The sequence below is a fragment of the Thalia democratica genome, chromosome 4 (genome assembly GCF_965202585.1).
Source record: "Thalia democratica chromosome 4, ktThaDemo2.hap1.1, whole genome shotgun sequence".
Classification (NCBI taxonomy): Eukaryota; Metazoa; Chordata; class Thaliacea; order Salpida; family Salpidae; genus Thalia; species Thalia democratica.
The window spans coordinates 43,181,801-43,198,293 of record NC_139168.1 but is presented as its reverse complement, the minus strand read 5'-3'; the positions used below and the strand labels follow the sequence as shown (position 1 = coordinate 43,198,293).

The 16,493-nt window shown below is 27.0% G+C and overlaps 1 protein-coding gene across 1 annotated transcript; it reads right to left on the bottom strand.

Moving 5' to 3' along the window:
• Positions 1-4,980: 4,980 nt before the first annotated feature.
• LOC145834047 (uncharacterized) lies at positions 4,981-16,327 on the bottom strand. The gene is made up of 21 exons (XM_082941374.1): positions 16,198-16,327; positions 15,882-16,027; positions 14,629-14,747; positions 14,185-14,315; positions 13,961-14,119; positions 13,725-13,836; positions 13,479-13,647; positions 13,048-13,275; positions 12,497-12,583; positions 10,911-10,971; positions 10,457-10,612; positions 10,170-10,258; positions 9,821-9,973; positions 9,413-9,500; positions 8,993-9,148; positions 8,645-8,824; positions 8,156-8,302; positions 7,727-7,918; positions 6,319-6,415; positions 6,027-6,114; positions 4,981-5,879 (listed from the first exon to the last, which is right to left on the bottom strand). The coding sequence occupies exons 1-21, from the start codon at positions 16,322-16,324 to the stop codon at positions 5,697-5,699; spliced, it is 2,868 nt and encodes a 955-aa protein (XP_082797500.1). The 5' UTR covers positions 16,325-16,327; the 3' UTR covers positions 4,981-5,696.
• Between the last annotated feature and the right edge of the window lie 166 nt (positions 16,328-16,493).

Here is a 16,493-nt window from a genome sequence, read left to right as displayed (position 1 = left end):
AAAATAAACAGATGATAAATTAAATAAATAAAATACATTTTGCTTCTCATTTCTTCATCTTCTTCGGTTTCTTAAAATATTCTTTATCCCTTATTTCAGTCTTTTGTGTAAAGTAGATCTCCAATTAGCATAGAAATTTGCAAGCAACTCCAACTCATCAGTTCTTATATTCATGCTTTTTAGGTCTCGCTTACATACGTCCTTAAAACGTAATTTTGGACGACATCGGTTGCGTTTTCCATTAACCAACTCGCCATATAACAGAGACTTTGGTATTCGCTTAGAAACCATACTCAGAATATGACCAAGCCTGCGCTGACTGGTGGTAAAGTATACGGTGGTAAGACTAGGACCTCTCAACTTTTCCTTGTTATTGATCTTTTGTTGCCATACATTTCTAAGGATGCGAAGAAGGCATCGTAGGTGAAAGTGTAACAAAATGTATACTTTGTTGTTTTTTAAATGACCGCCAGGGAGAGTTATACGATTGTTTATCAAATCATGTAATAAAGTTTTAACAATGTATGTTTTTGTGCTCAGTTTAGCCATAAGACCGTGCGGAAGGCACTCCAAGTTTAAGACTTTAAGACACTAATTGAATTTAATAACTTTTTTATAATTTTCATTTTATAATATCTTTATGTTTATTTGTATTATTGTATAGTGCTCAGTTTAGCCACAAGACCGTGCGGAAGGCACACCAAATTTAAGACTTTAAGACACTAATTGAATTTAAGAACTTTTTTATGGTTTTCTTTTTATAAAATCTTTATGCTTATTTGTATTATTGTATTGTGCTCAGTTTAGCCATCGTTGTGCATAAAGCACAACATATATTAAGACTCTGTATTATTAGCAAGACCTATTTTTGTATATAAGATTGTGAAATTCAGACACTTTAAGAACATTTTTATTTGTAGAGTTTCGTGTTTACTTTTTGTGTTTACTTTCGCAGTTTTATTCTGCTGATATGTTAGCTGCTTTATAACTTCTACTTATCACATTAACATCACTTTTTCAATAAACTCACTTCATTAAAGAAACTATGTATTTAAGTTTATTACATATTTATCAATTACTAAGTTAAACCTAATAAGTCAGGTAAATTCAGTAAAAGCCATAGGAGTTAAACGCGTTAAGCGTTTAGCACAAAAACAGGACTTTCCTCAATTAAAAGTAGTTCCTACTACAGGCCAAGGACTACAAAAGGTATTGATTTTCTTCTCCTGCACGCTAGACAACGTCCATGTTTCGCTACCATAAAGCAAAGTACTGCATACACAGGAACAATAAACTTTATCGTTTAGCAAAGGCTTAATTTTTGGTTACCCCAAACTCTTGCAGTGAAACGAGGCCTTACCAACGCGACTATTTATTTTTGTGTCTAATAATACGTTTGACGCAAAATTTAAGCCAAGGTATACAAAGCTGACAATCTTCAGATTTCGCTTTGCTCTTAAACTTGCAAGGTTGAAGAGTCGTCAATCAGTTCTTGTATGGAGCTTAATCCCAGTTGTTGAGGAACCAAAACATGCTTTAATAGCATTAAAAAGAAGATTCCAAACAGAGTTGGAGCAAGTACGCAGCCTTGCTTTACCCCACTTTTGATTTTAAATGAATCAGTTACACTTCCATCATATTTGATGGTTGCCCTTTGTGTTTGTGTGAAAAGTCTTCATAACGTTGAATAAATTTGGAGGACATCCAATCTTGAGCAGTATAGCAAATACTCCTTCTATACTCACTAAGTCAAAGGTTTTAGTGAGGTCAACAAAAGCGATGTATAAAGGCATGTTCTGTTAATTAAGTTTCTGAGACGTACAGAGAATATCATGTCAGTGGTAGAAAGTTTAGACCTAAATCCACATTGAAACTGTGTGCCACGAGTGCAGGATCATCAGCAAAGTGAAAATCACTTTAGTGAAGTATATACTTAAAGTTCAAAATAATAAAGTTTTAAATTATTTTTGAAACAATGGCTTTTGATAGTATATAAGACAACTTAAGAAAAATACCTCTCTAAAGTAGGTGAAAAAATCAAATCAAAGTTAGTCTATACCTATGTTTCTAAAACTTTTAAAATCAGCATACCGCATAAAGCTGTTTAAAACATTTTATTAATACTATTATAGGAAGGTTTTTAAACATATCTATATACAACTTGCTACATATTATTAACAGATTACTCATTTTGTTTTATATTTTATTTCACAAAGTGTTCAAAACTATACTATTTCCATTTTCAAGTGGTAAATTTTTAATAATTTTAAAACATTTTATGAAAAATATAACAAAATATATTTTATTTTTTTAATTTATTTTAGTACTTTCGTAGTAAGGCTCATCAGAAATTGTATCTTACTAAGTTAGAATGTTTAGAAATTGAAATATAAACATACTGTAGTTAAAAGTTTTGCATTATGATAATATATATAAAATGACGTTATAATCGAATGTTAAAAATTAACTAAACACTTATGCTGTATTCACTTGGTATACTAATAAAACTCGTTAGATTGAAAAAATCCTAAAATAAACCAACGATAAAAATTAAAATAAAACTAAACTTTAAAATAACAAGAATTTAATTACTTTTAAGTTACTTAATATAAGAATCTAAAAAGTCTAGTTTGGTATACGAACTTTTTCTGCTTGCATAAACTGGGCCTTAAAGATTGAATACATAAGGCTTCCAGAATATGCAATTGAAAAGAGTTCTCCGCTCTCACTAAAACTAAAAAGTTATCCTTTTTATAATTATTTTCATCGCCGAGCGATTGGGCAACATTTGTTGGACAATCCTGAGTGTGCTAAAAATTATTTAGTAGGATACAATTTCTGATAAGTCTTACTACGAAAGTACTAAAATAAATTTTAAAAGATTCTTAAAAAAACAATAGTACATGTGTAAGACATTTACCTTTAATTTTTAGTATAATTTATATGTTTGAATAATAATAATTTATTTTGACTACAGTTTAAGAAAACTATCCAGAATAAATACCTATATGTTAAACTAGAAACTAAAGGAAATGCGTTATAAATAAAGCTTTTTATTTTATTTAAACATTATTTTATAAGTTTTTCAAGTTAGTGAAAACTTTAAAATTTGATTTAAAAAGCAAAGCATAAAACTTACAAATAACTTTCAGCCACAAAAATAAAGATTACATCTGTAGCACTACCTAAAATAAAAACATAAACTTTTGCAAATCTTCTACGATCTATAATACGAAATTTTTACAAAACTAAAAATCCTTTTAAATATTTATAATAATATGTTTAATATAAAACTAATAAAAATAAGAAAGTCATTATACTTGCCAAGAAAGTTTATTCAAGACATAGGTCTTTGAAACAAAGTGCTTGTTAGCATTTAAAACAAGTGATTAACTACTTACATTTTGTAGTCTTTTAAACTTGACATTTTTAAAAGAATGTTTAATATATTTCAAATAATCTTAAATTAAACTTATATTAATTTTAACCGTAAAACAAAAATTAAACAGTTAATGGTGGTATACTTTTAAGGGGTAGCTGTCTAAATTGCTCGAGGGGATAGAAAAGATACTTTTGCACGAAGAAACTTTTGCACAAGACGAAATTTTTGCACGGAGACAATTTTGCACAGGTTAAATTACTTTTTATTTGTATTTCACCTTATTTATATTTTTTTGTACTATCACTGTTACCCCTAACCCTTACCCCCCTCAGTCGGTAAGTTATTTTTTTTCTGTAATATACTATTTTTTATTAGTTTTTTTTTACCATCACTATTGCCCCTTATCCTTACCCTCGGTCAATAACTTAATTTTTCTTCTTTTTTTTTTTCTCTGTTTATTTTTTTTTCTGTATTTTTTTATTCTTGTGAAAAAATGTAACTTGTGCAAAATTGACCCTTGGTGCAAAATCGTCGTCGTGCATTTTTTTGCACTTGTGCAAATTTAGCTTCGTGCAAATTTGGCTTTTTGCACTCGTTCAATTTTGTTGTCGTGCAATTTAGTCCCCTCGTGAGGTTTAGTAACCTCGTGCAATTATGTCTTCGTGCAATTTAGACCCGTTCCCACTTTTATGCCTTAGAAAAAACACCGAACAACACTAACAAGACTTTAAATAACGTGTTATTTATTTTATTCAGTTTTGAAGATTCTTTTAACCTGCGATGGATGTATTTTGATAAGTCTAAACACTCAGTTTACAACTATTTCTAATTATTTTTATCCGATCAACTAAGCCTTTGTTGTAAACAACTTTTTATAATTTTGTACTTTTGTTTTTTAGCTACCATAAAGTAAATTAACAAATATATTTTTTCTAATACTAAATATACTACATAAATTAAATCATTAGTATTAAATTATATAAAATATTGATAATAATCTCAGAACCAAAAAAGAAAAAAATCTGCTAACAAACAAACTTAATACATCTTTATAACAACACTGTGACAAATTGTTTTGATCTACAATCATTAATTATAAAAGGTAGCTAACTACAATGCTATACTATACATATTTATTTATTGTATTTATTTTTTTAGCTCTAGTTTAATAATAAAACATAAAAAATAGTATACTTTTTATTAACGAAAAAGGTAACCAATTTTCTAATACATCTATTGGTTTTTGAAAATATACTACCGTTTTTATATTTTGTAATAACGCTGCTAAACGTAATTTTATGAACTTAAAAGTAGTTTTTAAACTTTTTTAGCATCTTTATATACAATTTCGCTAAATACTACAAAAATTATTTACTGATTAAGTTAAAAAATTGAATCATATGTCTAAGAAATTTTTAGGCGCTAATTTTTCATTTTTTCTTGCTAATTTACTAATACAATATTATTTGATATATAATTATTAGTTAATACACTAAATAAAAACAAAAAAAACTTCAAAATATTTTGGTCCATGGACCTAGGTGAACGAAAAAATCTCTCGAGTCTCGGTCATCGAGTCGCAAACCTAACTTAAATCAAAATTTTATTAAGCTAAAAAAAATTTAATTTCATAGTTTCATTTTTATTTAAGTACTTCATTTCAATACTTAATTACTTTTATTTTAATATTTTAAACTATTAAAAAAAAAAACTTTTTAACGATATATTTTTTGTTTTATTTCAGTTATTTTTCGTTTTTGTAGGTACGCATCTTAAAAATTCGTTAACTAGGTTACTGTTTTAATAATAAGCTAAATAGATCATACAAATATATTTAAATTTTGCAGAAAATCTTGTTTACGCAACAAACAATTTTTGTAAAAAAAAATTGAAATGTTGTCTTCATCAACTTCTTTTTTTGGTTAAGGCATTAGTTTTTATAATCTTTAGTAGTTCTAATTTAAACTTTGTTTAACTACAGAGTTTAAATAATATGGACAATAAATAAGGTGAAGCAGTAAAAGCTTGATTAAATAAAATTAAAAAAAATATTGATAGCAGTTTAGTTTCAAGTGAACATGCATAATTTTCAATAAATTAAGAGAAAAATATTACTTTAAATTTTATATTAAAAAAAACAACAAAACTATATACACATTAAACTATGGCATTAAGTAATTTTAAAATCTAGCAATTAATTTAACAATTTTTTAAGAAAGTATCATATTTGAATACGTCGTGACTAAAGTTTGTTTCAACTACTAATCACTAGAACTTTAACAAATAAACCATCCAAAACAATTTTTTTTCTAAATCATTCTTCTTCTTCATCGTCATTAAAATTGAACGTGGGCAGTACTCCCGGTAGAACAGGTTCGACTACTTGTTTTTCGGTACAGTAGTGTGTGTAAATGTCGTACAGCTTTACTCCTCCGCAACACATTGGGTTCCATCCTGATCTGTAAGCCTCTCCTCCGCAGCATCCGTACAAACGTTTCTGTTTTGTCGAAAACAGCATCAAAGTATAAATGAGGAAAACAACAACTTCAAAGTATTTGTGTCTATTAAGTATTTTAATTTCACAGAAATGAGATGTTTGTGTAGTATTTTAAATAAAACTTTTTTGTTTTGTTTTGAAACTAACGTTATAAACTTTATCACTACAGCAAATGGCATTTCTTGTATGGTATGGTTTTCCATTGCAGCATGAATTGGCTCCATAAGACTTGTACCTTAGGTTTTTATAATGTAGGGTTAGTAGAAAAATTGTTAAACTAATTAATTATAGTTCTAGATATATACAAAAAGTTAATGGTAACTTTGAATTATGGTTTTATAAGTTTAGTCTTAAACTGTTTAGTTTAATAAAATAATCACAAGCATCCTAATAATTAGTGTTATCATCTTTTGTTATTTATCTATATTAACAAACTAACAGTATGACACCTCTGCAACAAAATTGTCGTTTCGAGTCAAATGATTTTCGACCACAACATTTATCGTGACGTGATTGTCGTAATCTACATTTTGTATCTGTATAAATGTTTTTTTTTGCTACACTTGCTTCTTGAAATTTTTCTAATGTTTTTTTAATAAAAATAGAAAATTAAAATTTATGTTGTCTAATTGAAGCTAGAAACAATTATTTTCTGTCGTTTTATCAGTGTTTTACGACAATAAACGTCAATAACATTATGTAATAGTTAGTTTACAATTTTTATGCCACATTTAAGATCTAAACATTAAAATAAGAAAAAAAAAATTGATTTAATATTTACAAAAGTATCATCCAAACTATTGAAGAGTTTATAACGTAAAATAAGAATTTAGTCTTCTTTAAACAATATTTTAGTTTAAAGTTAGAAGTGTTTTAACTTTTTTTTTTTGAGTAAAAATTCATAACTGTTTTTGATGCAAGTAACTCTTTAATTTTAAAACTTTACTGTGGCTGCAACTTTTTATACTTCAAACTAGGGGCCAGCAAATATGGCCAGCGGGCCAAATGTGGTTCGTATTACAATTTAATTTTGCCCACAACGTGATTTTTAGCTAAAAACATTTAATGTATAAAAAGAAAATTTAAATTTTTTATAACGAAACTTTACAAATATGCTTTTACTTGTTAGTAAACTGTGCTGCTTGTTTTATGTTGAAATTCCATTTTTACTCTAATACATTTCTATTTCAAACTAAGTTTTCTTTTAAACTGTAGTCCGAGATAAACATTTTCACTTGTAGATTAGTTAAAAAGGTGCCGACCACTGATTTAAAGAAAATAACCTTAAAATATTTTTTTGTTTTATATTCTAACTTTTTTAGTTAAACAGGTACTCCTTCAGTATGAAACGTTGTATGCTTTACATAATAGATTTTTTAGCTTACTATTTGATAGAATGTGTGCAGTAGCTGAAGTAAACAAATCGTGTAATGAAGAAAACAATTACGTATCAAAATTCTTAAATGTCACATTTTTATTAAAAAGTTAAGTTTTTATACTTAGACCTAAGTAACGTAAGAAGTAGTGATTTCTAAAAAGTAAAAGTTTACTAAAACACAAAAAATATAATTTAAAGTCAATCATACAGAAATGTGAAACATCTTTTTAGAATCGAACTTTTTTAGTTCTTGTAGCCAATCAACAAAAATTTATTTTTTAAATTAAATAGTTTAGAATGTGGTAATTCTAGTTAATAAATAGTTTTTAAAACTTTAACTTTCTACAAACAACGAACAAATAGCTGAACAAACAAAAAAACGTTCCTCTTTAAATCATTGAGTAAATAATTTAAGGTTTCAAATAAAAAAACAAGTAAAATTTTATTTTTTGATTCAATGCAATAAAACCTTCATTTGCTTCCCTGCAAACGGGCAACACTCGTCTGTCCCACTTGCCGTCCGACTGACAGGACATGTACTTCACTCCCGCAATAACCTGGTCCTTCGCACACGTTAATCTGCACAAGCTCCCGACGCGATAATCTTGTGTGCACTCGGCTTTTAAATTGTAACTGAAAATGTTTCCGTTGCAGCTAATTTCTGTTTTTTTTTTTTTATTATATTGTCAAGTATCTGGCTTCAAAATTCGATTTAGGAAGTAAACACATATAAATATCAAGAAACCAAGTAAAACTAAACTTTAATTACATATAACAAAAATTGTAGCCAACGCTTTTTTGAGGTATTGAAGCAAAAATATTAGCAATTTTTATGTTAAATCAAAAGTAACATAATATATAAAATTATGAGTATAAATGTTTATTTCTATAAAGAAACCTGGGTCTGAGCATGTTCTACCGCATGAACCATCACAATTACATTTTTTTGTGCTATCTTTACAGTCCTTGTCGAGCTTACAAGACTGAGGGCAGGAACGTTTTTGGTACTTGATAAGAGTTGGAGATCTCGGAAGACAGGTATTTGCTAACAAATTTGATGAGATAAAATAACTTAAAAAAACGTTAGCTATTAGGAATTTATAATTTTAAGAACAAAAGTTTTAACTTAAATTTTTTTTTTAATTAAAAATTGACATCAAAAACTCTCTAATAATTGTTTTATTTCAAAGAAAGAAAAAAATATTTTGGAAGCTCATAATTAAATAAAAAGAAAGTAGTAATTTATTAGTAAAACTAGCTATGTTTAAAAATCAAAATTAAAAAGTTTCTTGAGTTACCTTATTTTAACAAATTTTATAGACACTTTTTATATACATTAGTTACAGTTTAATCTTTTGTTAAAGTTTCTATTATGAAAACCACATACTGCAAGATGGTTTCTTTTTATAGCTCCACATTCCGTTCGGTAAACATGTTACAGAGTTGATGCCTTTAAGTTTGAAACCACCAGGACACGACAATTTACATTTTGAACCTCCGACATTTTCTTTTGAGCAAGAAAGTTGTAAAATTGAATTTTTTCCCAACCCCATTCTAGCTGGACATCCTGTATATAACATTAATAATTAAGTTTTCAAACAAGCCTGTTTCACAGTTTTTACATAAAGCTAATTTTTTAATATTTTTTGTTATTCGAATAAAAGAGAGCTTTTATGTCTTACAAAAAAAAAGCTAGGTATATAATGTTTACACTTGTATTAAATCAAATTCATACTCGGACAATCATCAGAATTACAAATTTTTTTTTCTTTTTCAACATCATCGCAATAAGTTTCAGAATCAAAATATCTTCTGCAAGGTCGTGACCTCGTACTTAAACCACCGTCACAGTTTGTGCAGTCAGTCCAATTTGTCCAAACATTTCCTGGTCCTGAAGTTTTTTATATAGTGTTGTTATATTAATATTATATGTTAATACTTCAAGAGTATTTTAATTTTTGTTATTTGCAATTCATAATAATCTTTTAAAAGTTGTATCACTTTATTTTACATAGTACAATATGTTTAACATGTAGTTTAAAACAACTTTAACTTCTTTTTTTTAGTTTTGAAAGTTGTTGTAGTAGTAGTTTACACTTACTAATTTTTTCAACACTTATAAATAATCAGAAAGTTAGAAGATATTAGTAATTACCAGAGCATCCAATATTGTTAAGCGTTACATTTGTGCACGAAATTGTTTGTGTAGCAAACTCATCTGTTTCACCAGTACATTCTGAGTGCTATAAAGTTTTTAAAACTGTAATTTTGTTTTTATTTTCAAATAAAATTTTAAACATCGTTATAGTTTAACCATTTTTTACACCCACAGTTGAAATATATAAGAAAAACTTTTTTAAATAAGTAGTTTATCAACATATAGGAATCAACGCTATAATTTGGCCAAAGGACCTAATGAATAGAAATACCTTTCAGTTATCGAACTAAACGCCATGTTTTGCTTTTGATGTTTCAAAAGAAATTAAATTAACTTATTATGAAAACTTTGTATACAAGTTTAATCGAAAACTATTTCAAAATAGAGTGCAAAAACTTTACTTACTGGGCCTCCGAAGCAGTTTCTATTTCTTGTCTTTAGTCCACTATCACAGAACTTCAAACAAGGACTCCAAGGACCCCATTCTCCCCAAAACGGGCATTGTTGCGTATTACAACCAAGATAATCCTTGCTTATTCCTGCGCAAGCTTGCAAACTCTGCATATGTAGTTTTTTACAAGTAGTGCAGAACTTTTTGTAATGAGCATTGATAGGTATTATTTTTTTTTTTTGAGCAAATATGTAAACAAAAATTGTTTACAAGCATTTAAAAAATCCAAACATGAAAAAATTAAAACAACCTAATGGTTTATCTTTCGCTTTAACGATCTTATATTTAATATAAATAACTTACCGGATCGTTACAATCCCTCGTTCTTTCACGCCTCCCCCCGCCACAAGTCACTGTGCATTCGCTCCAAGCTGCCCACTGTGACCATTCAACTGTAGGTTTGAAAAATGATTTTGTTTTTTTTAAATAATTGATTCATACCACATAGATAAAAGCATAGAGTCAGCTATGAAACAATACAAGAGTAAAAAACAGACTTTATTAACAAAATATTATTTAAGTTCTTAGTTGTATAACAATGTTGAACTTTAAGTAGTGAAGGAAAACAGGTATAAAAGATGCTAATTTACTTATGCAATCATGCGTGTTGCACTCTTCTTCAATTAATGTGGTTCCCAGACATCCGCAGCTCTCTTCATCGCCTCCAACACATTCTCTTCTCAGAATCTTACTTCCTCCTCCGCAAGATTTACTACACTCTCTCCAAAGGCTCCATTCGCTCCATTCTTTATTTTTTTTTTTTCAAATTCATGACATTTGTTTTTTAAATGTTCTTAGTAAAGCTTTTTTTACTGAATTATTATAAGTTGCTTATTTTAATTTTTTTTAATAGTTTTAGTTATTTTTAATTATGCACTAACTGAAATATAATCTTTTTTTTAATTACAAAAAAATTCTTGGTTAGTTTAGTTTATTGAGACGGTAAAGTAGCCAATGTTCAAAAATACTATCGAAGAATCTAATGTATAGAAATATCTTCTTATTAACAAATTACTAGTTTTAATAAATATAAGTTAAACCAACTTGCTTCGCAGTTCTTTTCTACTTTTGTGCAATTTCTTTCGTCGTCATTAAGAAGACAGTCCTAAAAACAGATTAAGTTATTAACTGTTTTTTTTACTTTTTTATACGTGTGTTTAGTTTTTGTCAGAAAGCTTTTATTACAATAGTAAGACAAAAAAATATATATAAAGACATAAAAAGTTTTCATAAAAGTACTTAAATACTTATATTTATAATATACATAAGTTTAAAAAAGTAACAGTTATACTAATTCAAATTGTCTTAAACCTAAGAGTTTCTCTATAAATCAAGACTGTACTGATTAACAAAATTTTTATTATTTTATATAACATAAGTTTTTTTTTTCTAATAAATAACTTACACACAAAGAATAAATTTCAAAGAGTACTACAACAGATATTTTATTATACCGACGAACCTTGCCTATTTGGATATCAAGAATTTATAAATTTATTTACTTGATAAAAAGTCAGTTTTTACAAAACAAAACTCAGTAAAAATGTTTATTTTTTATGGACGAGCTAAGCTATTAATCGAATAAAGTAGATATGAGTTAAAGTTAGTTGTTTAAATTCTTTCAAATATTAATATAGCTTGTATCCAAATTATTAAAGTAGTTTAAAGCTAAAATGTTTAAACTGTTTGGGTAGATTTCTACAGTAATTTCTGATTTGTAAAATATCAAAACTAAATAGCCAACACTGAAACAAAACTATTTTTTTATCTTTGTTTCATTAATGGGGAGTGAAAAGTAATTACTTTTAAATTCAGACATTGGTACATAGATATCTACAACAAGTTATTGAAAAATACACTTTATTCCCTTTAACGATGATATAGTAAGCATAATTACTTAAATTAAAGTAACTTAATTAAATTCACTACAGTTTTTTAGTATACTTATCACTTTTATATGGAGTTATTTTTTGTTCGATTCTTTTTTAGACATTTACGAAATACAATTGTACAATTTATACTTTCTACTTTATAAATATTTTGCAAAATAAACTAGTTTAAAAATAAAAAGTAGGTTTTTTCTCCTTTTACAAATTAGATACCTTTAACTTTTTTTAACAATTAAACTTATAGTATTGCATAATTTCGTTAGATCATGATTTTAATCATTTTAACTTCGATTTTTCAACTACTGACTATTTTTTTTCGTGGTTTCCTTACAATTGTTCTAAACCGTTTGTTCAATGTTTAAACAACTTTTTTGTTTGAAACTGTATTTAAACAACTTTTTTAGACTTTAAAATCCCCTTTTATTTGCCCCTTTGTTTAGAAATATAATTTAGGTTTTTGAAATTTAACTTTTGTACTTTCTTAAGGTTTAAGTTTATTTTAACGTGTTTAATTAACTATAGAAATTAACTATTTCTAAATAAATGAGCTATACTTTTTATTATTTTACACAACTTCAATAATAAAACATTTCAAATTTTTTCCTAATCAAGTTTTTTAAGCTGAAGTCACAAGTAAAGAAAATAAAAATACTTGTTTCATTATATCTAATTATAATATCTAAACTAGTATTAGCCCTAAGTAAAACAAAAAAAGTGTTTGAATACTTTTCAAAAATTTACCCTATAATTATCACACATCCATGCTTTTTCGATACAATTACCAACTTGCTCACATTCGTACTCATTTTCTTTGCATTTTGGGGGAGGCTGAATATTTTTATTACTTTGTAATTTTTTACCGATTATTAAGCTAATCAAATAGTTATAAGCTATAAATTACGTGTTTTATTCAAAACAACGTTATTAAAAGTAATTTTTTTACTAATTATACCTTGACTAAGTTTATCCTTATAGTTTGCTTTTAAAGTTAGTAAGTTAAACAGTTTAAAGACTTTAACTAGTGTAAAATTCATATTATTCTTTGTTAAATTTATAAGAGAGTCTAACTTAATATTATTCAGTAGTTTTATTTTAATAAAATTAAGTTTGATGTTACTTATTACTAATCAGTTTAAAAGAAAAACAATTTTAAGGTCAAAATCGTCTATTGAATTTGTTTTTAAGTACAAAAAGAGTAGTTGACTATGCTTTTTTGTTAAACTTTTTGTTACTTTATTTATAAAAAATTATAGTGTTTATAATGAAAACACTATATATAGTTTTTTGAAAACCTCTGTTGTGGTAGTTGTTGTGGCAACAGTAGTAGTAGTAGGCTGTGGTGTAGTTGCTTGCTGAGTTGTTGGCTGTGTTGTCATTTCTACGGTTGTCTCAGCAATTGTAGTAGGAGCTGGGGTTGTTGTAGTAGGTGGTATGTATGGACACAACTCAGGTTTCAAAGAGATATCGTCAATCGCTATATCTCCTAAATGATTCGATCCTGTTCTACCAACAAACGCTACCTGTTTTGTAAGTTGATTATGAATAGGTTGGCAAAACCAATAAAAAACTTTTAGATTATAACAACAAATCAGATTTAACTTTGAATTGTTAATTGTACCTGATTTGAATTATATATCTTATACCTTTTGATAAATTTAGTTTAAATAGCTAAAATTATAAAGTTGACATACTATAAGTTATCAAATATCTGCTAAGTAATAACCGCCATTCTTGTGTAGTTTGCGCCAGAAACGTTACGATAAAAAGGCAGCCAATCATTGCCTTGTTCTCCATTCATAACTTTTTCTATTGGGGCTTGGTACCAACGTGGTTTCTTTTTTGTAACAAACCTAATTTCTAAACTACCTACGCCAACACCTTTCATGTGATACCTAGAATTTGTTTAAAATTTGTAACTTAAAGTTTGTTTAATACATAAAAGCGTTCAAAAGATATGTACGAATCTAACCAAAAGCTTAGACAATGGGTTTTGTCTATGGGAATATCAGAATACCCTGAACGAATTATTGCAGTTTGACTTTGTAGTCTACCAGAAGTCTCCATAAACAAATAAGTTCCAGCTAAACACTTACAAAATTAAAATATACAGTCTCGTGAGTTGATTATACACTTTTAAATTTCATAATAAACGTGCTTTTTTTTTTCTTTTTCTATTAGACAATATTACAAGAAAGTTTTACTTACATTCATTATTAAAGGTATGGTCATATAATGGGCCAGTTTCTGGTCCTGAGCCAGTCATTCCATCATTTGTCTTCCACTTGAAATTACCATATGGATTGTGAGCCCAACCAAAACAAAGTCCCTGTTGTTTTTCGAAATCGCAACTTAATGAGCTACTTTCTGTTTAATTACATATTAAATTTTACTATACAAACCTTGTCAGGTATAAAAATATTAACACAAACCTAATGGCTCAATAACAGTGTATTGTAGAACAAAACCTTCGTGATGGTCTAACTCGTCTGTTACGAAATGAACTTCAACTTTGTTTGTTTTGGAATAAATTGTCTGAAAGCTATTGTCTAAACCACAATACCTACAGTTTGTTTCAAGTTTTGTTTCTTTCACAAAAGTTATCAAGTTAAAATCAATTTTTAATCAAAAAAGTCACTAAGGTTAATATAATTTTACACTAAGGAATGTATTTTAAATTTTATAAAAAGCTAACAAAATTATAAAATATTCACATGGTAAAAAAAAAGTTGAAAGGTAGATTTTTTTTTTGCTTATAAAACTTTTTTTTTATAACCGGTTCTTTTAAATCGTAAAAAATGTTGTTCCAGGTTTATCATTAAATGATGTTTAAAAAAAGCTTTAAATAATTTTTTTACATTCTTTACAAAAAATACCTTTGTTGCCCGAGCATTTTGTTCGGTTTGTTCGTATCATAAATAGTTACAGAATCTTGTGAACAGTCACCGTTGTCTTGCAGTGGTGCCTCTTCCATATCCATATAAATAAAGTTCATCTGATGATTTGCAATAAAAAAGTTAACAAAAAGTGTTTACTAAGTTACATAAGTTTTATTATTGCAGTTAAACAGTTTTGTATTTGATTATATTCCCATTTCAACATCTATTTTTTTATCAAATTTAAGTTTTAAAGTAATTCTTAAGAAGTATTTATTAAAACTTTAACATATTTCTTAATAAAAAAAAGTATTTTAAAGTTTGTTTATATGCAAATTTTAAATACGTGTCTTTTTTTAAACTTACTTTGTAGTTTATTCTCAATGAAAAGTTTTTTCATATTTATTTAAAACTTATGAGCTCACATTAGAGTTAGGAAAATTTTTTATAACAAGTGTAAAACAACTAAAAGATGTTATTTTCAGTTATTAATTTAAAGAAATAAAACTAAAAATGCATGAATAAAGTTTTTTTGCATACACAATCAAATAAATTAATATATATTTATATACTTATATTTGTTTACCTGTCTAGCACAAGCTCTGATCTTACAACATGAAACTTTTTTGTCGTTTTATATTTAGAACTTATGCGCTATCATGCTACAGCTACACTAACTAGTTTTAGTTAAAAAATAAATAAATAAAGAGTTTATTTAAATTTTTTTTTGTTAATGTTTGATAAGGTCGGAAATTTTTGAATCTTGGTAAGAAATTGAATAGTTAAATCCCACTTTTATTATTATTTATAAGTCTGTAAAAACCTTGTCGTCAATATTTTATACTTTTGTTGTTAAAAAATTTGTTAAACTAAATCTGCTAATTAGAAAAAAGTCATAAGTAATATTATGCTATTTAAACGGAGTTTTTTGTCTTCGCAAACCAGACGCACTACTGAAAAAAGACTTACCGTCTATCTAACAAAGTTATATTAATTAGAAATCAATTGTCTATGACTCAAATTTCTTCAACAGTTTGATTACAACAGCAATTTAAATATTAATAACATTTGAATTTATAAATTTCAAAACAAAAACTAAATAAAACAATTATTACTCTTGAACTCTTTCCGTTTGAAAATGTAGTGTAGTTTTTAACAAAAGAAAAGGATCTTAATCTATATTAATAATTAGTCCTTACTTATTGTTTATGTCCTTATGTATTTCATATAGCGATAAAACTCAAAACATTTACTTTTATAGCTTTGCCAGGCGGAGCTTCAATAGTGTACTTGCAATCAGCCATAGGTGGATATTTGTCGTAGGGAAAGTTCGGACTTGAGATGTAGCCTACAGAATCTTTGTGAATGTGTCCGCATGGTGATGCAAAAACTCCAGTTGCTACAAAATTGCTAATATAAAAAGGAATGAAAAACAAACTTTTACCTTCGAGTAGCTTTAAATAAAGTCAAACAGTAAAAACGAACTAGTAAAATCTAGAATAGTTTAAGTATTTTTTAAGTGTCTGAGCTTCTTTCTACAACAATTTTTTTTTGCCTATATTTACTTACGTTTTGGTCTTAACGCTCTTTTCTTACGTAATAAACTATTAATCCCACAATTTAATTGACCTCTATACAAGACAGAAGCTAGCCATCCACAGGCTAATATTATCAAAACATTTCTAAAACTTAGCATTTTAAACCTGTAACAATCAAATAATGAAAAAAATAACCTTAATTCCTTTTTGATTTTTATAAAAAAACATTATTAATTCTGAAACTACTAATTTTAGTTTTACTCAATATCAAATTAATGCTTTTTATTAACTTTATGTATAGATTAATGTGCTATTGCAAAACTGTTT